Source organism: Mastomys coucha, unplaced genomic scaffold, assembly GCF_008632895.1.
Source record: "Mastomys coucha isolate ucsf_1 unplaced genomic scaffold, UCSF_Mcou_1 pScaffold22, whole genome shotgun sequence".
In the NCBI taxonomy this organism is placed as follows: domain Eukaryota; kingdom Metazoa; phylum Chordata; class Mammalia; order Rodentia; family Muridae; genus Mastomys; species Mastomys coucha.
In genome coordinates this window covers 202485334-202510691 of record NW_022196905.1, presented here as the reverse complement: position 1 = coordinate 202510691, position 25358 = coordinate 202485334, and the positions used below count along the sequence as shown (strand labels likewise).

Genomic DNA, 25358 nt, shown 5'->3' with positions numbered 1-25358 from the left:
TATTTTCAGATAACTTCAACAAATATCTCATATCTCTACTATAATTTAGACCTTTTGACTAATTCTTCTTATCAAAAATATGACCAGAGTATAATGATTGGAATAAAAGGTCCCTGTCATGAAATTATTGGCACTCTGAAAAAACTAGATCCCATCTTAAGTACAGTTATTATAAAATATAAGTTCCCAAAGTGAATCACTAGCATGAAAGATTCTTATTGCTTACAATCTTTCTATTTCTATTTTTGATAACTAACATTTTAAGTAGTTTTTAATAATTTTCCATGCAATAACTTTCTAGGAGGCCAAAAACATTCACTTACTGATTTGATTTTTATCTTGTATTGCAAGTGAAGTTGAAATCAACAGGACTAATTCTGTCCTACAATGACAGCATCTTCTTTTTCCTGACTTGCTATGCCTACTCTTTGTCTTTTAATATTGGCTGCATTGATTGGCACCCAAACACTGATCTAGAGACAATGTTAATTAGGTACATTACACAGACATCTCAAGAGCATGAAACAGCAAGATTTCTGATACATGAAAACAAAGTGCCCTTGGCACTCATGATTGACAGAATTGTGACACTAGTTAAAAAAAGATAAAAATGGATAATGAACACAATGTAATAAACCAAAAGTGGTTATATTAAATCACCTATATATTTATAAAGATATTATAATAAATGTTTTCTCTATATAAAACTACTTGCCTTAATTCTTAATGATAATGGAATATTTGTAAGAAAACACTAGAGTCATGGTGCTTTAAGGACCTTTCATCACAGAATATCATACATGAAATAACACCCACATAATTACTTGGGGCCTGGAATATTTGGACAGTTTATGTCACACTCTGTGCTGGCAGATATGGTTAAACCTAGTGTTAAAAATATAGTAAGCTATGCAATCATATGATTTCTTTGATTTCAGAAGAATTGGGTTTTTTCTTTTTATATCACGGAGAAAGAACAGTTTTGTTGTTATAATTAATTACAAATCCATGCCATGAACTTACGACTTAAAAATAACAGCATGGACCCCCACTAGTTTGTGTGCTTATATCTTCTATTTTGGTTAAGTCAGTATATATTCTTTTCCTCAATATTTGAAAATTCATATGTTTATTGCCTCCAGGCACATTCTGAACTTGCTTTTTGTATAAAGTACATTGTAACTTTATTTTTTTCAAATCTTATATTTAATGATGTTTCATAAACTCTTTAACCTCCTTTTTAGCCCACCACCCACCAGAGGTAGTGGGAAAAAAAGGATATAGGTGAAACGGACCTGTTTAAAAAAAAAAAGGTTCGTTGGAGCATTGCTCTGTCAGGAAATCAGCAGTTTAGTTCACAGGTTAGCAGTGGGAACTCAATATAATCGCAAACACTTTGCTGGTACACCAGAAGCCCAGTTTGATAGAGTTGGGATAGCAAACAAGAATCAATAGCAGTGGCACAACCTAACAGAGATAATCAGTTCTCAGCCTTGGCATAATTTATCAGGATAGACACAGAGGAACACCAGGAAAAATTCTCAGCTGTGTCTCTCTCGGAAGAAAAGAGCAGTAAAGAGTGGAGACTAACAAGCATTACACAACAGGCCTAGCTCAGCCTCCATCACTGTCCTCTTTATACGTGCTTCTTCCATGGGTCTTACCTCAGCATGAGCATCTACATCAGTTGACATCACTCTACCAATCATCCAGAGTCTGAATTAGTGGCTAGAAGCAGCAGCACACCACCAGAAGTTTTTTGGTGCATTTCTCTTATGGAGTCCCAACAAAAGCATCTCAACTATGCAATGTAAGTTGGACCAACACATTTGTGTGATTAGCAAAGATACCTCTTTCAGGTGCTTGCTTTAGCAGAACATCCTTTCCCCTGTGTCTGTTCAGCTAAACTTTCCTTCACAAGTCTGCCTTAGTCTTTCACCTGTGTCTTCATCAAGAAAATCCTCCAAGTTTGCCCCAGCAAAATACTATTGAACACAACTGACTTTCCAAGGAACCCCTAAGTTCCAACTTCAGCAAATAGGCACAATTTGCCCAGAATTACTCTTTTCATTGATATAACTGAAAGGCTGAGTGATCTATAAATAACAACCATTCTGTCTATTCAAAGAAAACATGAACAAGTCAGTACCTATGATTTGGCTGTACAATAGTTCAGAGCCAAAGGATCCGACATTATAAAATGTCTAGTAAACTAATGGAAGTTTCAGTGGGTTAATTTATTGTGAATTCAATGAACATTATAAGAAGTTTGAGACCCTAAGGCAATTGAGAAGATGTTGTAATATAACCTTTGGAATTAGGAAAAACATCTTTGAATAATGAGACTCTTCCAATACTTGAGGCTGCAGACAGGGGGATCCATTTATTTTTAATATTAGCATAAGATTATATCAGAATTAAAATCTTATTAATTAGTGTTTATTTCTGTGCATTAACTATTATACATCAGCGTGTTCACATACCTCCAAGTGTAAACTTATCTCTCATGTTAGCTTTGTCATTGATCAACCTGTATGATGAAGTTCTAGTTTCTACAGGGCTGTGTAAGCCTGCAGTTTGTACTGACTTCTCAAAACATGTAGACTATTAATCTTAATATTGAGTTACTTATGTGTGTTACTATTATTAATACATTGTTATATGGATTATCAACTTGGTTTGTGTGAATGTGGATTGTATTTAGTGCACCATTTTAAGTAGTTGCTGTCAGTCACAAAACACTAAGTATAGTTTACATAAAACACTGAAACTTGCAAATTTAAATCCTAAAGATCTTTTTCTTTTTTTTATTCCATATTTTCTTTATTTACATTTCAAATGATATTTTCTCTCCTGGTTACTCCTCCAGAAAAATATAAAAAACCTAAACCAAAACAAAAACCAAAACAAAAAACTAACCCTATTTCCTCCCCTGCTCATCAACCCACCTTCTCCCACTTCCTGGCCCTGGTATTCCCCTACACTGGGGCATAAACCTTCACAAGACCAAGGGCCTCTCCTCCCATTGTTGACCAACTAGGTCATCCTCTGCTATTCATATACTGCTGGAGCCATGAGTCCCACCATGTGTGCTCTTTGGCTGATGGTTTAGTCCCTGGGAGCTCTGAGGGTACTAGTAAGTTCATATTGTTGTTTGTCCTAAGGAGCTGTAAACCCTTTAGCAACTTGGATCCTTTCTCTAGTTTCTTCATTGGGGACCCTATGCTCAGTCCAATGGATTGTTGTGAGTCTTCGCTTCTATATTAGTCGGGAACTGGCAGAGCCTCTCAGGAGACAGCTATATCAGGCTCCTGTCAGCCAGCAGTTGCTGACATCCACAATAGTTTCTGGGTTGATGATTGAATATGGGAAGGATTCCCAGGTGGAGCAGTCTCTGGATTGTCCTTCCTTCAGTCTCTGCTCCATAGTTTGTCTCTGTGACTCCTTAGATGGGAATTTTGTACCCCTTTCTAAGAAGGAACAAACCATCCACACTTTGGTCTTCCTTCTTGAGTTTCTTGTGGTTTGTGGATTGTATTTTGTGTATTCTGAGCTTCTGCACTAATATCCACTTATCAGAGAATACCATGTGTGTTCTTTTGTAATTGGATTACCTCACTCAGGATGATATTCTCCAGATCCATCCAGTTCTCTAAGAATTTCATAAATTCATTGTTTAGCATGTGTCCTTATAACACATTGGAGCATCTTTTGGATATATGCCCAGGAGAGGTATAGCTGGGTCCTCTGGTAGTATTATGTCTGATTTCCTAAGGAACTGCCAAACTGATTTCCAAAGTGGTTGTACCAGCTTGCCATTCCACCAGCAATGAAGGAATGTTCCTTTTTCTCCACACCCTTGCCTGCATCGCTGTTCACTATAGGAATTGCAGCTGGTACATCTCAAGGTGGTTTAATAGCTTTCACTAAGTAATATTTATGCTTTTAGTTTCCAACCATCCTTACCATGAAAAATGGATAGCAAGTTTCTTTTTGTCTGTAGTCTTTTAAAATTATCTTTGAATTTGTTTATTTATTTGTTAATTGATTGATTGATTTTCTGAGGGGTTTGGGGTATAGGTATGTGCATGCCACTGAGCATTACCAGACATCACAGGGCGCCTTGCAAGATTCAGTTCTCTCTTTGTATGGTATTGGTTGTGATAATTCAATGAAGGTCATCAAGCTTAGTGATACGTGCCTTTAGTTGCTAAGTCGTCTCCCTGGGGTTGTAGTGAGTTATCAAAGTGAGGTAGCATGGTTATGGATATGCTTAGATGTCAATCTCAACAAATACAGTTGGGATTTTACTAAGATTCTTGAAGTCAGTAAGAAAGAGCCAATGAGACCTTTGAAAAGTCTGAACTGTGTGCCTGGAAACTTATTATGATTGGTATAATAGGTAAAGGTTATTTTTCACTTTTACTGTAATCGATTAAAAAATGAATTAAGAAGTAAGTTATTCATTGATCTTATTTTAATTGATTAATATTATGTGTATATTTGTGAGCCTGATTATTTATATGTACACCATGTGGATTCAGTGTCTACACAGGCCAGAAAGGGGTATCAAAACCCCTTGAAATGGTGTTACTGGTGTTAGCTGTCCCATGTAGTCACTGAGAACAAAATCTTATTTCAGTGACAAAGCAGAAAACACTCTTAACTACTGAGAAGTCTCTTTAGCCCCAATTCTTGCTTATAAATAAATGATTTGACCCAAGCTCTGCAAAATAGATGATGAATCTAATTTGAAAGCATTTTGACACCATTTTCATACGTATTATTCATGTCAAACTCTTTATTTGACATTTCACACATGAAATTCTACCATTTAAAACTGTAAAGATTGAGGGTAAAAGCTTTAGAAAATTCAGAAATCTTTAGGATCCTATGAAAATAAGTCAATAACAAAATCCCTAGACTACAGGATTTCCACTGCTTTATTTACAAAAGGCAGTAGTCACGACTTAAAGATAATGTACACTGGCAACTCTGATATTTCATTTTGTTAATTTTTCTAGAACACTGATATCATACACTTGTGATTTAAAAAAAATTTAAAGCTACACTTTAATATCTGCAGTCACTATACCAACATACATATATCTCAAAACCACAAGGTTTTGATTTTCAGATTTTTTTCTCATCTGTTTTGCTTCTAAGTATCTGGCGTTGTACAGTTGGCATCACATAATAAAATTTCTAGTCTAATCCAAGTATGAAAGGAAGAATTATTTATATTCTTTGTATATATATATATGTGTGTGTGTATATATATGTATATAAATATAGATATAATATGTATATAAATGTATATATATGTGTATGTGTATATGTATATAAATGTGTATATAAATGAATTGTATATATATATATATATATATATATAAATGAATATTACTTAAACATAAATATTTGCTTTTGATGGATGTATAATTCATTTTTATTCCTTAGTATTCATTTTCTCCAGATGTTTGTGTATTTTTTTTCTGTTGTTTTTCATGGTAGCTAGTTATATACTTTACCTACCCTACCAATTAGCTCTGGATCTAGTCATTCTTTTATGTTTTAGTCTAGATAGGGACTTATTCAATTGTTCAGGGTGGATATAAATTCTGCTTTCTACCTTTGGCAAATAATAAATTTATGATTCTACTTCCTCACATCTGAAGAATCTGGGATGAGAAGCCTGTGTCTTTAATATATTTGTATGCAGATCTACTAAATCAAACATTTCAATTTTCTTCCTAAACTATGCTTGTAGAAATATTCCTTTGTCAGTTTTATTTAAAGACAATGCATAAATTAATCCACTTTTATAAAGAAAGACATAAATAGGATTCCCTGAATGTAATAAGGATAATACATCCCTTCTTTCCATTGGCTAGTTCCACTGGGATTATGTTGACTGCCAGTCTTTAAATCTTAGTACCATGTTGGACAGACTATTTGCAAGTGAATGACTCTTCTCAAAGTAGAATCAACTATACAGGGATAATGGGACCTGTGATAACATGATGTTTATAACCCAGTCAATGCCAAGAAATATTTGTCTGCTTGAGGGTATGGCAGCAAGGATACCACCAGTAGGAATGATTCTTAAAGAATATTCTTAATATTGTCCAAAATCTCCAAATTATTATTTTTAAGCTTTTACCATAAACAATCACAAACCAATTTTTTTCTTTAAGTATACATATTTTGTGATGTATAGTGAGATGTGTTCGTAGCTATAAGCAAGAATAAGATGTGGAAGTTCAAAAGAGACAATGTGGATGACAGTGGCCTAAATGACAGTTGAGGTTATGCCAGGCATGACTCTAAGTGGTGAGCAGAGGAATTCTTTTGGCTAAACCTAACCTGAACATTCCATAGGACATCTTTAAGACACCTTTTAGTTTGTCTGGGAAGCCACTACTTACATTATCCACTCTCAGTGGTCAACTACACTTGTCCCAGGGCACTTCATTACCAATTAAACCAAATAGCCTACAATAGATTAAAGTCCCTATTATAACCCTCTGGCTATTCTGGCTCTTTGTACCCTCCCACTGCTACCTTACCAATAAGAATGGTAAGGCTTTTCCCACCAGGTACTGGTCTCTATTCTATGAGATAGCCTAGTAGTTTATTTTCCTGTGTCCCAACCCAGTAAAGTATCTTCCTATTCATGAAGAGATACAATTCAGAGGTTTCTCTGCAAATCACTTGCAGGGATATGTAGATTGCAACTATTACTTAAATTGAAAAAGCATAATTATTCAGATGAAATACTTTAAACTTACCTGTACAAAGTCAGCTTTGTATAATACACTTAAAACTATGTAATCCTTAGTAATTCCAATTGACAAAAATGCTTATCCCACTTTTATCATAACTATATACCAAAGCTTCTGGAGCCATTTAAATGCATACCTTTATCAAGTACTAACAAATATTGGTAATTATGTATAACATGTCAAGTAAAACTTCTCTATTAGTAGAATTTTATTGCAGAGTGTTTACCTGTGTGTGAGCCTCCGGTGACTGATGCACAGTGCAGTTTGAGCATCCTGAGTAATGCAGACTTTGTGGCGGCTGCATTTCGTCTTTAAGCATGGGTCCTTAGCAGGATCTAAAGCTACAGAGAAGAGTGGAAAAATGAAGAGAGATCATTTTCATGATTCTCTAAAGGGAGATATTAAATTTCTTCAAACGTAATTAGATTATAAAAGTTTGTTCCATTATTTTGTGGTATATTTTATCACCTTGGACAATTTTATGCATATAAACAATATATTTTGGTCATATGCACATCCACCATCTCCTATTGTCTTACTCCTGATAAGCGTGGTCATGGAATTTTACTGTATTTGTCTATGAGACATTTTGATATTTATATTTTACAGATAGTTGTGCCTGCTTCTAACCCTGTAACTCAGACAGGATCACAGCTTAGTTCTGTCTCACATATTCTACTCAGAAATTAAAATTCATAAGGTACTATACTTGGAAAGTATATAAGAAAGTTAATTCCAAACTACTGCTTTCACATGGAAGGGAATAAAGAATAGTTTGTTCTGGAGTCATTTTGAGTGATCATGACTTGAGAACATAGAAAATGTTATCCCAAATACCATCTTACAACATGGAAGCAGTTTCACGAAGTTTTATAATTTCATGGAAGCAATAAAATCAGAAAAGTAGAAAGTTGTTTACATCAGAGAGGTGGTAAAAGCAGGAAGCAGGAAGTTTTTCCCATGCTATCTGATGACCTTCTTAGTTTTTGGGGGTTGGTGAAAGTTAGTGGTTGCCAAAAGTTAATAGATTCCAAAACTTTTTAAAAAATCCTTCTATGCCAAAGGATGTTATTTTTGGCATAGAAGAGTTCATGGAATGACTATTCAAAAAATTGAGCAAGCCTAAGGTAATTAACTTTTGCACTTGAAACATTTCAACCTCCCCACGTTGGTATAGATTTAAAGTCTTTACAGACAGTTTTTTTTTTTCAGGAATTCCTGCTAAGAAGACAAGCAGAAATGGAAAAATTAAAACTATTCTTCAGTTTAGTAAAGATGGAAATAAAAATTGGTGCCATTCTACTGTATTTGATATTGACAGCAACTTTGTTTACATTGCATAGATGCTGGTTGCTATAGTGAAAGCATATAAATCCTTATGGGTAAAGAGGTCAGTACCACTGGTAATTCACTGGATACTAAATAAAATCTGCACTATGGGCTTTAGCCTGATCTGTTCAAAGTCAGCTTTCTATAATATACATTTAAAACTATGTAGTCCCAGGAATTCCAATGCTTAACCCATTTATGTCATGACTATAATACCCAAGTTTCTGAAGCCATTTAAACAATTATGTTTACCAATTATCAAGAGACAAGATAATTGTTTATATCATGTCAAAAAACTGGTTTATTAGTGGGTATGGTCTGGGTGCATCATTGAAGTACTTACAGCCTGCTTTTTCACCTATGGATTACAAGTAATGACCTTAAGTGACTTCCAATACAAATGCATGATGTAATGTGTTTTTTGTCTTAAAAACATTTTATTGAAAGATTTGTACCTAAAGATATGAAAAATGCTTTATATTTAAAGTTTATAATCAGCATTGTGCAGTGTATTTACAAAGGGTTAGTACTTCAACAATTTTAAGTTACTAAATATCACCTATCTATTGCCTTCTAATTAGAATGACTATTAGTCATTTGTCTTAACATTACATATTCAATGAACAAATATGGGTGTGGTGTTTGAGACTGAATTATTGCATGATGTGTAATATTTTAGAAGTTTAAAATTTTATAGCAAGAATTACTACTATATGCATTTATATCAGTAAATATTATTCTAGTTCATGAATATGCTACAATTTATCTGTATACTCACCAATAGACGGCCATGTTAATAGCCTTCAACTTTGCCCATCCCTTTTGCTGTTTGTTTCCCCCAAATTTCATGTAATTATTTTTGGCTATGATTTGAGATATTGTTTTTATATGTGTTGTTAAGCCAGAGTACAAGTTTTGATAAATAATGTATGACATCAAGTGTACAGTTTGATTGAGAGTCAAAATTAAGAGAAATAAATTATGAAAGATGGCAAACCATCCATTATATCCCATGTAAAGTCTTAGAGCCCAAGTAAATAGAGAATATTTAGAATACACAAAATTGTTTGCATGGCCCCATGACTACTCACTCAATATAATGTGTACATTGGTATCAAACTTTTCCATTTTAAGATGAGGATAAACTCAAATCACCATATAGTACCCAAATAAAATTTGGCTTCATGAAGACATTAAATATTGAGCTGGGCAGTGGTGGCACATGCCTTTAATCCCAGCTCTTGGGAGGCAAAAGCAGGCAGGTTTCTGAGTTCAAGGCCAGCCTGGTCTACAGAGTGAGTTCTAGGACAGCCAGAGCTACACAGAGAAACCCTGTCTCAAAAATAAAGACATGAAATATTAAATATATTTAGAAAATCACATCATAATTGATGTTTCAATAATCAATAAATTTACAGAAATACACTTGTCAAGTATACATAAAAATATATAAACCTAATAATAAAAACTTTTATGAATTCTAATTTAAGATTATAAGAAAATGGTTATTTAAAATGGAGTATTGAGGTGTAGTGTCAATGGATTATTAGTTCATAGATGCATTATGTTCTAATTAAATGGTCAATAGAGTAAATATGCAAATATTTATTTGCTCAGAATTAGAAGATATAGACAATATAACAAGTCTACTTTCAGAGGTAATTTTTCTTTTCCCTGCTTGAATGCATAAGACTTTCCCTAATTTATATTAAACAAAGAATGTGTAAATATTACTTTTTCTGCAACCTTTTTTTCTTGTTTATGTGTTTGCATTGTTTCATTCTAGTTTGTGTGTTTGCTTTGCTTTGCTTTATAAAAGAGTACAGGGACAAAGAGTGGAGCAGTGATGAAGGAAAGGCCATCCAGAGACTGTCCCACCTAGGGATCTATCCCATCTGCAGACACCAAACCCAAACACGATTGCTGAAGCCCAAAAGACTTGTTTATAGGAGACTGGTATAGCTGCCCTCTGAGTGGATCTTTTAGGGCCTGACCAATTCAGATGCACACAGGCAACCATTGAACTAAGCATTGACCTCAATGGAGGGGTTAGGAGAAGGACTGAAGGAGCTGAAGGGGTTTGTAACCCCATAGGAAGATAACAAATCAACGAACCAGAACCCTCAAAGCTACCAGGGACTAAACCACCAACCAAAGAGTACACATAGAGGCTCTAGCTGTGTATGTAGCACAGGATGGCCTTATCTGTCATCAATGGGAGGTGAGGTCTTTGGTCCTGTGGAGGCTTGAGTATCTGCTGAAGTAGGAGTTGGTGGGTGAGTGGGTGGGGGACACCCTCATAGAAGCAGTGGGTGAGGGGAGTGGGATACAGGGTTTGAAGAGGGAAAACCAGGAAAGGATATAACATTTGAAATGTAAATAAATAAAATAACCAATAAAAACAAAAAGAGAGAGGTATATATTTGGATCTGCTGGAAGGATCAGGGAGGAGAAAGGGAGGGAAAACCATGATAAAAGTTATTGTATGACAAAAACTATTTTCAATAACAAAGTCACAAAGGTTCATACCTTAATAGTAATTCCTTAGTATTGAGAACTCAGTAATTTAAGGTGTTGGCTGCAATTCTTACACTGCAAAGAATAATTTATGCCTGTTTTTCATTTTTTGTCTATAGAAAATTAGGGTTTAAAGTATCTTTTAAACTAGAACAGTTATCCCCTGAATCTTCTAATAAAATTTGATATTTCATATCTTTCACTAAAGCAAATGAAGATTGAAGATATCTTTAGTTTATCTGTACCAAAACTGCTAGGTATTCAGGACATTTGATCCATGGTAAATTTTCTTCTTCGGGGCATTTTTCTTGACCGAACCTTGTTCATAAATACTTGTCATGGTGACAGAATTGATTTCCTCATACAGTCTTGGTTCTTGATAACTCAACACTCTATTTTATTCTATTTTATTTTACCACAGCATATTTGTGCCCCTGGAGTAAAATGTTGTATTTTTACTGTTGTATTCTACACAGATCCCTTCCCATGCAGATTCACTTAAGGGCCATTTCTATGCTAGTCACTTGAACTTCAAGTGCATTATCCAAGGGCATATCCTTCCTCCAGACAATGTCTGTCCTGCTGCCTCTGCCTTTGCAATATAGCATATATATATATATATATATATATATATATATATATATATAGAGAGAGAGAGAGAGAGAGAGAGAGAGAGAAGATTCAATAAAGATCAAGGAAACATAAACACCATAACTTCTCCCATTCATATATGACTCAAAGAGAACACTCAATGCTTTTTAACAACTGGCAAACTCTTAATGTAATACATGTAAAAACTATGAACAGTGCCTGCCTCATAGGTTAGTTACAGCAAAAGTATATGCACTAAGAGACTCTATACTGCCCATCACTCTCATTTTGAAGATTCTTTTTTTCCATATTGTAAAATGATTAGATTTGTTTGATTAGATTTTATAATGCTAAAATTGAAAAGCTAACTTTATAAAATTCTTCTTTATTACGTGTTGACCTCAGTTTCCCCTTCTTCCTTCCCCTTAGATTTCCCCTCATCTTATCTTCTCCCTCAAATCCATACTCACTCTCTGCCTCTCATCAGAAAAGAAGAGGCCTCACAGGAACATAAACAAAGCACAGTGTATCAGGTCAGGTACATACCGTCAGGCTGGACAAGGCAAAGCATTAGAAGAAAAAGGGTCCCAAAAGAAGACAAAAGAGTCAAGAACAGTCCTACTTCCACTGTTAGGAATACCGCAAAACACTGATTTAAACTCAGCCATAACATATGCAGAGGACCTAGGTCAGACTCCTACAGGAAACTAACATTTAAGAAACATGCTTGTGTAAAACATATGAAGTAACTCATTAATGATTTTTATTCTCTGTAGCTTTCTCCCTCATGAAGTAAGAGAGGGCTGCTATTAATTATGATTATTAGCATTATAAAAAAACTAATGGCTATAGTGCATGAGAGCATAGAAAGAGAAAATTAATAACTGCTTTACTATTTCAGTTTATGAAGGTCTCTGAGGGACTGAGGCGATTGATCGATCACTGGAGGAGAACAGATTGCTTACAAGTATGCAGACTTGGGTTTGGATCAACAACCACCACATCAAAAAGCAGGCATGGTTATGCCTTCTAGTAACTCAGCATTGGGAGGCAGAGAGACTCAGGCTTGACAGACTCACTGTCACTCAGTACTCAGACTCACTGTCACTGGTACTCAGCCCAACCAAAATAAACGGAAACCTTCAAGTTCAATGACAGACTAAATGTAAAGGGAATAAGGAAGAAAGAATATAAGAAGATTGTATTTTGGGTATTCTGAGCTTCTGGGCTAATATCCACTTATCAGAGTACATACCATGTGTGTTCTTTTGTGATTGGGTTACATCACTCAGGATGATATTCTCCAGATCCATCCATTTTCCTAAGAATTTCATAAATTCATTGTTTTTAATAAATGAGTAGTACTCCATTGTATAAATGTAACACATTTTTTGTATCCATTCTTCTGTTGAAGGACATCTGGGTTGTTTCCAGTTTCTGGCTATTGTAAATGAGGCTTCTATGAACATAATGGAGCATGTGTTCTTATTACATTTTGGAGCATCTTCTAGGTATATGCCCAGGAAAGACTATGCCACCTGGTAATCCTTCTCATATTCAATCATCAAACCCAGACACTATTGTGGATGCTAGCAAGTGCTGTCTGACAGGAGCCTGATATAACTGTCTCCTGAAAGACTCTGACAGTGCCCAACTAATACAGAAGTAGAAGCTCACAGCCATCCATTGGACTGAGCACAGGGTATACAATGAAGGAGCTACAGAAAGGATCCAAGGGGCCCCTTAGGACGAACAACAATATGAACTGACTAGTACCCTCAGAGCTTCCAGGGAGTAAACCACCAACCAAAGAATACACATAGTGGGACACATGGCTCCAGCAGCATATGTATAGCAAACGATGGCCTAGTCAGTCATCAATGGGAGGAGAGGCCATTGGTCCGGTGAAGGTTCAGTGTAGGGGAATGCTAGGGCCAGAAAGCAAGAGAGGGTGGGTTGGTGAGCAGGGGGACAGGGTAGGGAATAGTTTTTTTTTTTTTTTATTATTTTCTGCAAGCTTGTGCACAGGTTCATATACCTTTATACTCCAGTGCATTAGCTCGAAGCACAGACACACAGACACACACACACACACACACAGAGAGAGAGAGAGAGAGAGAGAGAGAGAGAGAGAAGAGCAAGACCAGTTCTACACATAAATACGTTTTAAAAAGTAGAACACTCAATACAATCAAAATTTTGTAAACTTAGGTTTAAAAGGAAAAAGAAAAGAAAGAATCCTGTAGTTATTAAATTTGGGTTAATGCAAATTCTTTAGGCTGTAGAGTTGAGACACATTCAGTAATGATAAATTTTAACAACTGAGCTATATTTACTTTTGAGACTTAGCAATAACAATAGAAATTGCAAATCTAATAGCATGGCTATTTTTTACCTTAAAACATAGTGTTAAAATGACCCAATTTAAAGGTTTAAAAATAAACAGTTTTTTAAATGCCCGAGTTTTTAAACATAATATATTATAAACAGCTTCAAAATACACATGTAAAACTGAAAACAATATACATAAAAAAATTGTGCTCACCAGGCAGTGGTGGCCCACGCCTTTAATCCCAGCACTTGGGAGGCAGAGGCAGTCATATCTCTGAGTTCAAGACCAGCCTGGTCTACAGAGTGACTTCCAGGACAGCCCAGGACTACACAGAGAAACCCTGTCTTGAAAATCCAAAAAAAAAAAAAAAAATTGTTGATAGCAACCAAACACTGGGTACAGATATGGCAGTTAGTGGCAATTGATGACTGAAAACCCTATAATTTTATCATTATTGTAAAAACAACAAAACAATAATTAAAATAGAAGTACAGATGTAGGGAAATTATCCCTTTTAGAATAATGAAGACAGAAATTTGTAACAGAAAATAAATTGCCAAGGGAATTTTTTTCTATTTTCATGTATGTAATGAACTACAGATACTTCAATTAACAGTAAGAAATGCAAATGAACAAAAGATATTGTAAAAAGCAAGAAACAATAGTGGATGAACAGAAAAAAATACCATTTTATTAGCTACATTAGTAAAAAGAAAAATAGAAATGATTATCTGTTAATTATTAATTAATGTGTAATATATAAAAAATTAAATATAATACAAGTAAAATAGTCAAGAAGGAAGGGGTAGTAAGTAAGATAACACACTTCTAATGTACTACCTTGTACTCCAGATGAGCTTGAAGAGCTGCTCACCATGGTTACTGTACATCTATACAATTAATCACTGAAAGAAGAGGAATCTTAACCTTAACCTCTTTAAAAATACTGAAAAAAAAAAACATAATTCATCAGTAGACCTGAAGAGAGAGTGCAAGTCAAAGGAAAACACCTGAAACATGGAAACCACACATGCAGAATTATAAGCTCATTTTGGTGTAATACTAAATGCCTAAGAAAGTTAAAAGCATATTATATGCTCTAATAGCAGGTGAACAGGTGAGGAGCATATGAAAAAGAACTAATGTTTGATATTTAATTAGAATTTTGACAACCAGTTTTGTAGTATGCAATGTGATTAAATGTAGTCACAAGTCTTTTGAGTGACTTTCTTAGTTTCAAAACCTAATACATCTTCAGGTATATAAAACCCACCTTCAGTCATTTTGACTTCTCCATTACAAAAACTGAACATAGAAATCTGCTGTGGAGAACAGATGAAAGCCTGAGTAGATGAAAGTTGTCATGAGGACCCCACTGCCTCAGATTCACAGGAATGATGAGCCTTCCCCAGGTCAGACCTAAGGAATAGAAAGCATTCTCCTGGCCTTAGCGAGGATATTGACAGTGTTTGAAAAAAGGATCAGCCACAGTTTCCTCCTCCTGCATTGTATGACTACAGCTTGAGGTTGTTCCTTGAAGAGATGCCCTACAGAAACTAACAAATTTATTTTCCCCTTAAGCTGTACAAAATAAATATGCAGAGTTCCTGGGTTACTGGTCCATCAGAAAGGGAGGTCCAACTATGTCCAGCTTTTTTGTATGTGTGTCTGTCATTTCTTTTATTCCTGTGGCCCCTGTCATATTAATTTCAAAGCCATCCTGCTAAGGGCAATCAATACTATTAACCAATTCTGCATTTCTTAAAGAGAAATATAAATAAAAATATTATCATTTAAATAATGTTTTATCTGATAAAATTGAAGATAGATGATTTACTACTATATTGATGTATCTGTTACTGAAGAATCCATACATTATTATAAACCAGAAATTCACTCTAATGATATTGTACTTCTTTTGAGGATTGATGGAGATATTAGTGTATTAATGTATCACATGAATTAAATATATCTCTTGGTTCAGTGCTTAGTATTTCCACACATACATCAAGGAACTTAGCTGTCTATATTATAAAATGATAGATTACAACCTCTTTGCAGTTTAATTAACCTGAGAAACAGTACCTTGAAAACATAAAGATTTATTTCATGAGGAAAAGATGTTTATTTCACAATGCATGAACGTGTGATAAGGGCTTAGGCTATTTGCAGACATGTAGAAATTACTATATTTGGCTACTAAGATTTAAGACATCATTGGTAGCTGTTAAGCTCCTACTCGATCTACCTAATATAGGACCTCTAGCCAAGTTTGATTAATATTCTGCCTTCCTCAGACTTCACTTCCATGAAAGAACATCCTTTGGCTCAAAACTTACCACTTTCCTAAATAAACCTGCTTATTGAAGATTTGGATTTGGTTCATGATTTTTGGCTTCCGTACAATGAAAACCAACAAATCTTACAGGAAATCTTTCTAAACAAACTCAAAAGCTAATTTTTAAAGGATAAAAATTGGTTGTGTAATTGGAGGTCATGAAATACTGCCAATATTAATTCACATACATGCACATGTACACACACACACATACACACACACACACACACACACACACACACAAACACACACACTTTCATGGATAAATAGAAAGATAAAACAGAATGAGTGGTATATAAGGGCAGTGGTAGAAAGTGTATTTATCTTGATGCAAGCATTCTTATTAAATCTATCATCATATAATAAAATATATAAAGTTATATCTTAAAAATAATTGCATGACACTTTTACAAAAATGTTATCTTAGTGAGAAAGAATACCCCTTTGCTTCAAGGAGTAGTTTTAAAAATCTTTTTATAACATGTGAATATTAATAACTTTCTCTTATCCACTACTCAGTGAAGCAGAAAACTCACCCAAAAATAAAACATGGGACTATTGGCCCATGAGGTCTCTTGAACACAGGCTGGTGAGTAATCCTGCCCCATGTGGTTCCTAACCTACTCCTCTTCTAATTCCACATATGTCAACCAGCAAGAATGTCTATCAGTCATCTTGCTCTCCTAAGTTACTTCCCCCCCACAATTCTTATGCGCCTACTATTACCATTCTGCCTCCAGTCTTGCCTGCCATAGGCTCCTCATGTGATATAGCTGCCCTTATCTGTGAAAGTGACTTAGCCTCTACTCTGCCACCTCACCTGTTTCTCCTCAAGTCCCAACCTATATATATCATAAATATTTCATGACCTTGGAATTTTTTATGTTACCCCTCCCACACACTACACCTTGGTTTCTCAGCATTGGCTCATGTCTTTTTCTCTCCTAAGCCAACAATTCTGCAATCCTATCTTAGGATTCCATGCTCATAAGGTAGCAAGAGATTTCAAAAGATAAACCTCTTAAATCCACATGCCCACCTTGTGTCACAGAAAAACAAACAGAAAGAAAGTCCAAGACAGTATCATTCCCACAGAGAATTCCAACTTTATAGTTACATTTTCTAAGAAAAATAACTTAGATAAAATTAAGGACCTATAACTCAACAGAACAATTCTGAAACTACTCAACAAATTCAGATCATTCAAATGAGATCCAAGAATAGGAAAAAAATAATTGAAATACAATAAAATATAAAATCTAAATAAAATGATTAGAACTCAGGGTAGCATAATAGAATTCAATGAAGAGAAAAACATACTAAAGAAAACCCAATCTGATTTGAACAAGAAATGAGAGTCAGTGAGGCTAATAAATGTCAATAGAGCCTCAAAAGCAGAATGAGTCTCATAGGAGACTTACTCTTAGGGGTGGAATAAAACATAGAGGACCGAGATCACTCAATCACAGAAAACGTAAGTATTATGCAAAAAATTAATAATAATTCAAAACATAAAAACAAATAGAAGTTGAGTCCTATACAGTGGTGGTTCATGCTCTTAATCACTGGATGTTGTAAGCAGATGCAGGTAGATGTTTGTGAATCTGAAGCTAGGCTGGTCTACAAAGCAGGTTCCATGACAGGGCTTTTACAGAGAGAAACAAGTCTCTCAAAAATTCAAACCGAACAAATGACAAAATAAAACAAAAAGTACAAAAGCTGCATGATAACGGCAATCAACATGCCAATGTAGATGGGAGGATTTTCGCAAAATACTACCCTATATAAATAGTCATAAGCAATCAATGGCTTTTAAAAGAAGGCAAATCAATTTTATCCAGGGATAATTCTCTTGAAAGTTTATGTAGTCTCACATGGTCAGCCTTAAACAGAGACAGATGAGTGGGGAATGTGTGTAATGACAATTATAGAAGTCATGGATCTAAGTGGAAAAGGAAAGGAGAAAGGAAAGAAAATCGTGTAACCATACCCATCACTGCCTGGCTTATTTTTTAAATTCTCAAAAAAATTAATTAAAAGTAAATTCATCAATATTTTTGCAAGTTTGTAACTGAAGCAAGGAAAACATTGTGTCCAGCAATAATCCCTTAAAAGCAACCATATTTAATAGTTAATAAAAACAATATAGAAAAATATGCAGGAACTTTGTGGCCCTGCAAGCATGCAAGGTTTATATCATATGGGTATGGGTAAAACATACATACAAATCAAAGTAAAAATAAATGAACATTTTAAGTGGCCTGTAAAATTTGTAAAGATTATTCTGGAGCCTTTGCAGTTATTGTTCAAAAACTACATACACACACTGACTGTAGTTGCATCTATAGAAACCCCAATATAAATATTTGTCTTGACTAAATAGATTTACATTCTGTCATGTTGTCTAAAAGGCTTTCTTTCATAACATTCATCTGGGTAATGCTTTTTTCCCACAAGAGTTAAGGTCATAGATTGAGGCTCAATAAAGCACTGTTCTTTAGAGTGAACATTTGGTCCCCAGGAGCTCAAAGTGAATCTTCTCCTGTTAACTGGAATGAATGATGGAAAATCCTTATCTCTGACCAGAATGGCTATACCAGAGAAAAGGAGACCCACTTGGATGCTTTCTAATACTCTTATATCTAATGGAACAGGTTGTTTCTTTATCACAGCCACAATGGCTTAGATCTATGCAATTTAAGATAGGAGTCAGTATTTTCAATTTTTAAGAAAATAAAATAAAATGCAACTTTCTGAATGTTTCTGGCAAAGATGAATGGAGGGAGGCGAGAGAACACTTCAAAGAAGGAGCAGGCAACTCAACTTTTATGAAACAAGTGAAAGTTTTAGCATCTTTATTTCCCTAGAAACTATGTCCTCTTCTTTATCCTGTTGCTTCCAACTGGAACACAGTAGTTGTATGCCATTCTTCCATTTTTTTTTTTTTTTTTTTTTTGGTTTTTTTTCGAGACAGGGTTTCTCTGTATAGCCCTGGCTGTCCTGGAACTCACTCTGGAGACCAGGCTGGCCTCGAACTCAGAAATCCGCCTGCCTCTGCCTCCCAAGTGCTGGGATTAAAGGCGTGCGCCACCACCGCCCGGCTCATTCTTCCATTTTTGATTCTATAAAAAGTATGGAAAAGAATCAGCATTCCTTCATAGTGAGACATTGAAGGAAGTAGGGCTTCACATATTTCATAACAGGAAAGTTACAATAATGTTATACGTTGAAGGAGAAAATAGTATATTGGCCTATACATTCTCTGACAGTAAACCTAACTCATTTATTATGGACTACATCTGCTTTATGGTGTAACACGGTCATATTTAATGTCTATCATCTTGGATTTCTCATCCTCTAAAGAGCCTATCAAACAAGCTAAAGTTAGAGTATGCTTATCTTGATTTTGTTGCCTCACACTATTCTTTGCCAGTATGATTTTATGCATTGCTATGAGAAAGTTTTTCTCTGATGGTTTCAATTTTTGCTAGATTTGTTATCTGTTAAGTCCCAAGATTTAAAATGTCTTTCTATCAAAAACCTCAGGTATTTTATCATTCAATTCTGGATTTTGCAACTCTATTAAAAACCTTTCCACAAGCACTATTAAATTGCCTTTAATGAACACTTTAGACTATCTACTTCTTTTTTTTAAAAGATTTATTGACCATCTACTTCTTGAGAGTGATAAAAAATATCAGGAATTCATATGAGTGTGGTTGTACCTGCATGACTATAGTCCAGGCATTCTGGATACTAAGGAAAGAGGAATTAAGCATCTATCTGCTTGTCTGTTTGTATCTCTCTATGTATAGACACATACCCACATGTGTGTGTGTGTGTGTGTGTGTGTGTGTGTGTGTGTGTGTGTTGTGACTGAGAGTTCATTAATATCATAGCAATACTATTTTGAATGGTCAAAACAATTTCCAGGTTCATTTTATTTTCTTCCAGGTAACAATAGTATAAAATATACAAAAGGGTCAGAATTAAATAATATATGAAGTTCATACAAATTGAATAAAATTTGAATTATTAATAAGAGGCCTTGAGAGTAATTTGAAACTCAATTACCCTTTTGATAATAAATCTTGAAAATTTGGAAGTTGAATATAAATAAAAACTATAAGCAACAATGTTCCCTTAGAGTTTGAATGGCTAAATAAAGCTCTTAACTTTGGAATAAACCAGAGTATTTAATCCTAATCTTGAATCTGCTGGTGCCCTTTGTTATTCCCCTGCTTCTTACATCTGGAACTGTGCTTATCAGTCAACTGGAGAACGTTAATCCATCCATTTCCAAAGCTGAGGCCATGCGCCATAAAAATATTCTAGAGCTGAAGGAGTAGTAGCTCTGAAAGTTGAGACTAGATGAGCATGTTTAGTAAAAAAATGGTGGGAAGACATAAATAGGGAGGAATAAGAGAGGACGCTACATGAGGAGAATGGAGGAGGTGGTATAAATAACATGAAGAATGTTTGAAAAGACCTTAGGAAATTATATTATTTAACATTTACTCAAAAGTACATATAAGTATATATATGGCCATGGAACCTGAATGAGAACCCAACTATTTTCATTCTAAATTCTCTTCTTTACATCCACAAATAAATAGATAAATACAACTCTCACCCCTTTCTAAGAAGCTTTCTTTTGCAGTAGGCAGAGATCATAACAGAAAGCCACTTAGGTCCGAGATCCAGCTAACAAGGGGTTTTCATTTTCAATTAAAACACATATAAAACCCCTATGCCTAAGGCTCAAGAAATATTGCAGAGGATGGGGCAAGAAAATTGTAAGAACCAGAGGCCCGGGAATCTGCTGCCTGAGGTTTACTTAAAAATAAACAAATAAACAAGTTAATAAACAATAAATACAAGAAACAAACAAATGAAGTTTTAAGGTAAGAAGGACAGTTCAAATCAGGAAGAAACTAGGGGGATGCAATCAAAATACATTGCATGAAATTCTCAAAGAATTAACTAAAGTATATAAAAAGAAAACTTGGAAGAGTAGTGGGAGAAACATGTACATACCTCACTACCACCATCAGGGTGTGAGCTGGGACAAGATAAAAATATATATCTTATTCCACTAAATTTTAACTCTGCTTTACTGGTTTAAAGTTTTACTTTATTTTTATTTCATCTATATATGCATTTGTATGATGATGCTTGCATGTGTGGCAATGGTTTCCTACAGAAGTCAAAGATGGCATTGGATCATCTGTAACGAGATGCAGAGGGTTATAAGACACCTAATATGGGTGCTGGGAACCACCAAGTCACCTCTCCAGCCCTAAACTTATTTTTTTCTACTACCTGGTAACACTTCAATGTTAGTTGACATTGACCACACTTTTACCACTATGTGGTCTATAATTAGGTAACCAGGGACCTTTTCTGCATGTTTTCTCTTGATTTAAGATTTAAATATCCCCTTTAAGCATTAAAAATGAGTCAGTGCATTGAGGTATCTTGTGGTTATTTGGTAGAAGCTAGCAGAGTATTAAACAGTAAAATAGAACAAAAGTTCAGTCTATCTATATAGCCTTACATATAAAACATGTAGAGTTTCATGTAGTAGCATTTTAACCCATATTTATAATGTGCATGCAACCACACATACACATGTCAAGATTAAATAAATAATTTTCATTCAAATTATGAGAAGGAAGGACATGGTAATATCATTAGTCACTAAATTTACTGAGGCCTTCTGATCAAACAGTGCTAAAAGGTGCACCAATTACTTTTATAAAATATAATATGTTTTAAAAATGTTTACTGATTTCTATTGCTCTTATTTTATTTAGAATTAAACATAGAGAAGTTCAGCTACTATTTGATTTGAATACAAATGGAGTCACTTGTCAAGATATCAGTACAGCTGCTATACCAGACAGGAGAATTATGGGATTATTTGACCCAACAGCATTGATGGAATTTAAAGAATTTCTGCATCACAAGAATACATTTAAATCAAAGACTTGGATATGGTCACTGGACCCACATACAATATATTAATGATTTTTGATGTTTTTGTTTTGACACAGTCTCTCATGTTGCAGGCTAATATTGAACTTAGTATGTACACAAAGCTGGACTTAAATTCTGATTCTTCTGCTTTACCCTTGAAGTCTGGGATTAAAGGCAAGAAAAACATTCTGCAATTTTTCCATCTAACTAGAAGTTACTCCTGAGCTAAAATAAATGTCAATGAGATACCCTTTGCTAAATAAGCATGTATAAACTATAAGTGAAACATCCTGAAGTTATGCCCAACATGCTAAAGGTATTCTTTGACAGTAGTAAGGGAATTATTAACTTCTGAAACAATCATTTTCCATTGTTAAAGAGAAAAGGATAACTTAAACACAAACACTTCCATGAATGAACTAGGGAAGTGAGCTCATAACAATAGGTTTTCCAATTTGAATTCATTTGTTTGCCAAATTTTAATTATTTTTTGTATGTAAAAGTTTGTAACTTCTAGTGAAAAGTATATCTTTTTTTTTAGCATTTGAGTTTTACTTTGCAGTTTTCTTACTTCTAAATATGAGCTGAAAATGTCTTTGTACAATATGATATTGATAGATGAGCTGAAAATTATCAGAGAAGGGGTTTATTATCAGACTGAGGTAGGGTTTATGCAGCATATTCCATCCATGCATCACACAAGTTTCTCCTGAAATCTCAACTCAAATTGTAGAGTAGCCAAAGCCTTTCTTTAATGTTCATTTAATAACTTCTTAATTATTCCCAACATAATTTTTGAAATGTCATTCTTCAGGGAAGTGTTCACCTACACCTTCAGACAGAATAGATGAAGTTTTCTTATTATATAAACCCATCACTCTCAATGTCTTCCCACCACTCTCCCGAAGTTGGATCATTATTTTCTTACATAATACTTAAAAGGGAGGTATGTTAAATTTTGTTCCATTTTTTGAGTCTTCTTTTTCAATTTTTTGTTAAATTTTCAGTGTTTTTGTGTCGATCTAAAATCTACTGATAGTTTCATGTGTTGAGTTCCTAAAGGTCATCATTCATGATGGTTTTGTGGAGGTAGATAACTCCTTTAATTAATAGTAATATGACTTATCTAGCTGTTTAGGGATGGCCATTGTGGGTATCCATTCCCCTAGAGCAAAAATGCTATGTTGCAGTCATTATGTTCTTTAAAGCAACAGTTACTATTATCAATTACTATTTTCTTCAGTGATATGCTATGTGCATACATTTATATGTGATTTGTTAAATTATGATTTGCCCTTCTTTAAACATCAGTCTGATCACCAGTTTTACTTGATCCCTGTTTTTAAGCTCCTTTCTTCTCTCATATTTATGTAAGTCAGTATGTATCACGTGAAACATTAAACTGACAGCAATGGAATCTTCCAGTAGAAATTGTAACTGTGAAGAATCTCTTACTTCCTGTTTTTCGTTATCATACTATGTTTCATAGTTAGGGTTTCTATTGCAGCTACAAAGTTCTACAACCAAGAAAAATTGAGGAGGAAAGGTTTGCTTGGTTTATACTTCCAGAGCACGGTTCATCATTAAAGGACATTAGTTCAAGAACTAAGATAGGGAATGAACCTAGAGGCAGGAGCTGATGGAGAGTTCATAGAGGCACCCCACCTACTTCCTTTTTTTTTCCGAAACAGGGTTTCTCTGTGTAGTGCTGGGCATCCTAAACTTACTCTGTAGACCAGGCTGGCCTCAAACTCAGAAATCCACTTGCCTCTGCCTCCCGAGTGCTGGGATTAAAGGCGTGTGCCACCACTGCCTAGTGTGCCTACTCTCTTGATTAGCCAGATTTAAAAATAGAAATCATACATTAAATTCTTCATTCATACATTATATCCCAAGATAAGTTTCCCCTTCTTGCAATTCTTCAAGTACCCCCTCCATATCTCTCTCACAAAGATCTACTGTTTCTGTATTTCCCTTCACAGAAAAATCAATATCTCCTAGGGATAGACCCCGAGCATGTCTTAACATTTTACAATAAGTCTTAGCACAAACTCTCATATCAAGGCAACTTGGTAAGAGGAAAGGAGTCCCAAGAGAAGTAAAAAAACAAAAGGCAGAGAAAGCCTCTACCACTGTTAGGAGTCTCATCAGAACACTAAGTTATGCAACTATAACATATATAGAGGAGCTAGCTCAGGCCTATGCAGGCTCTGTGATTGTTTGGCTCCCACAGTCCTTCCTCTCCATCTTCTGTGGGGTTCTCTGACATCTAGATATTTCATTGTGGGTATTTAAATCTGTTTGCATCAGTTGTTGGATGAAGCCTCTTTGATGATGATTGGCTAGAGATCAATCTATGAGTATAGTAGAATAGCTTCATTCTAAGAAGGCATATCCTCAGTTGAGATTATGTTCTTTTAGATAACTCAAGCTTGTGTCATGTCAACATGAAACATCCGTATTGTCATCATTAAGTAACAGAAAGATTCAAATAAGCAATCTTCCAAATGAGTTTCTTGTACCTAGTTTATATACTATAGAATGCAGTATTTAAATATCATGTATAACAACCATTTGCTGCAATAAAACTTAGGTCAGAGGCATAACATTTTGGAGTAGAAATATTGATATTACAAGTGAATTAGTGAACTTAGTACTGATCAAGACAGTAAGCACCAACATGGAATCTCCTATGCACATATAATTTCAGGTCTAGGATATCCAATACCCCTTTTGGTTTTCATGAAAAACATTCATGCAGGTGATGCAAGTTCCTGCTCCTCTATTCCTCTCTTGCTTTGTCCTCTCATCCCTTCCCACTCTCTGTCTTCATGCTCATGTCTGGCCTCTCCTCTCCTCTCCTCTCCTCTCCTCTCCTCTTCTCTCTTCTCCTATCTTCTCCTCTTCTCTCTCTGTCTCTCTGCCTTTCTGTGCCTCTACTACCATCTTGATTCCCATCCCCATGCCCTGAATACACTCTATTCTATCCTAAAATGAAAATAAAAATATAAAGATCAAATATATTTATTTTTAAAAAGATAAATACATCTAAAAGAAATATCAGATAGAAATATATGAATGTGTTTATTAAAAGCATTATAATTTTTAGTAAATTCTACTGTTTCAGTAAAGGACTATTTGAATTTACTAGAAAGAAACAATTACCATATGACAGCACAAATAGTCCTTCATTTTATTAGCTTTGGGTTTTTTAATTAAATATTTTTTTATTTTTGAAATTATAAAGTAATAACATTATATATTATAATTATATTTCACCATTATTTTTCTCCCTCCAAATACTTCCTCATTCTCTTTCAAATCCATAACCTCTGTTTTAATTAATTGTCATGGCATGCATGGAGGTATGTCTAATTATATATATACCTACTCAGTCTGTATAATTAGGTTTTTTTTTTGTGAATTTATTTATTTATTTATTTGGTTAGTTGAAAAGGGTGTTTTATTTTATTTTATTTTTTTAGATATT

At 34.6% G+C, this 25358-nt stretch overlaps 1 protein-coding gene across 4 annotated transcripts in view; it reads right to left on the bottom strand.

Annotated features, from left to right (window-relative positions):
- Positions 1 to 25358, bottom strand: part of Spock3 (SPARC (osteonectin), cwcv and kazal like domains proteoglycan 3) — a 355249-nt gene that overhangs the window by 182668 nt on the left and 147223 nt on the right. For all 4 annotated transcript variants that reach the window (XM_031339932.1, XM_031339934.1, XM_031339933.1 and 1 more), the window contains one exon: positions 7009 to 7123. In XM_031339932.1, the coding sequence (XP_031195792.1) occupies positions 7009 to 7123 (115 nt within the window). The remainder of the gene's footprint in view (positions 1 to 7008; positions 7124 to 25358) is intronic.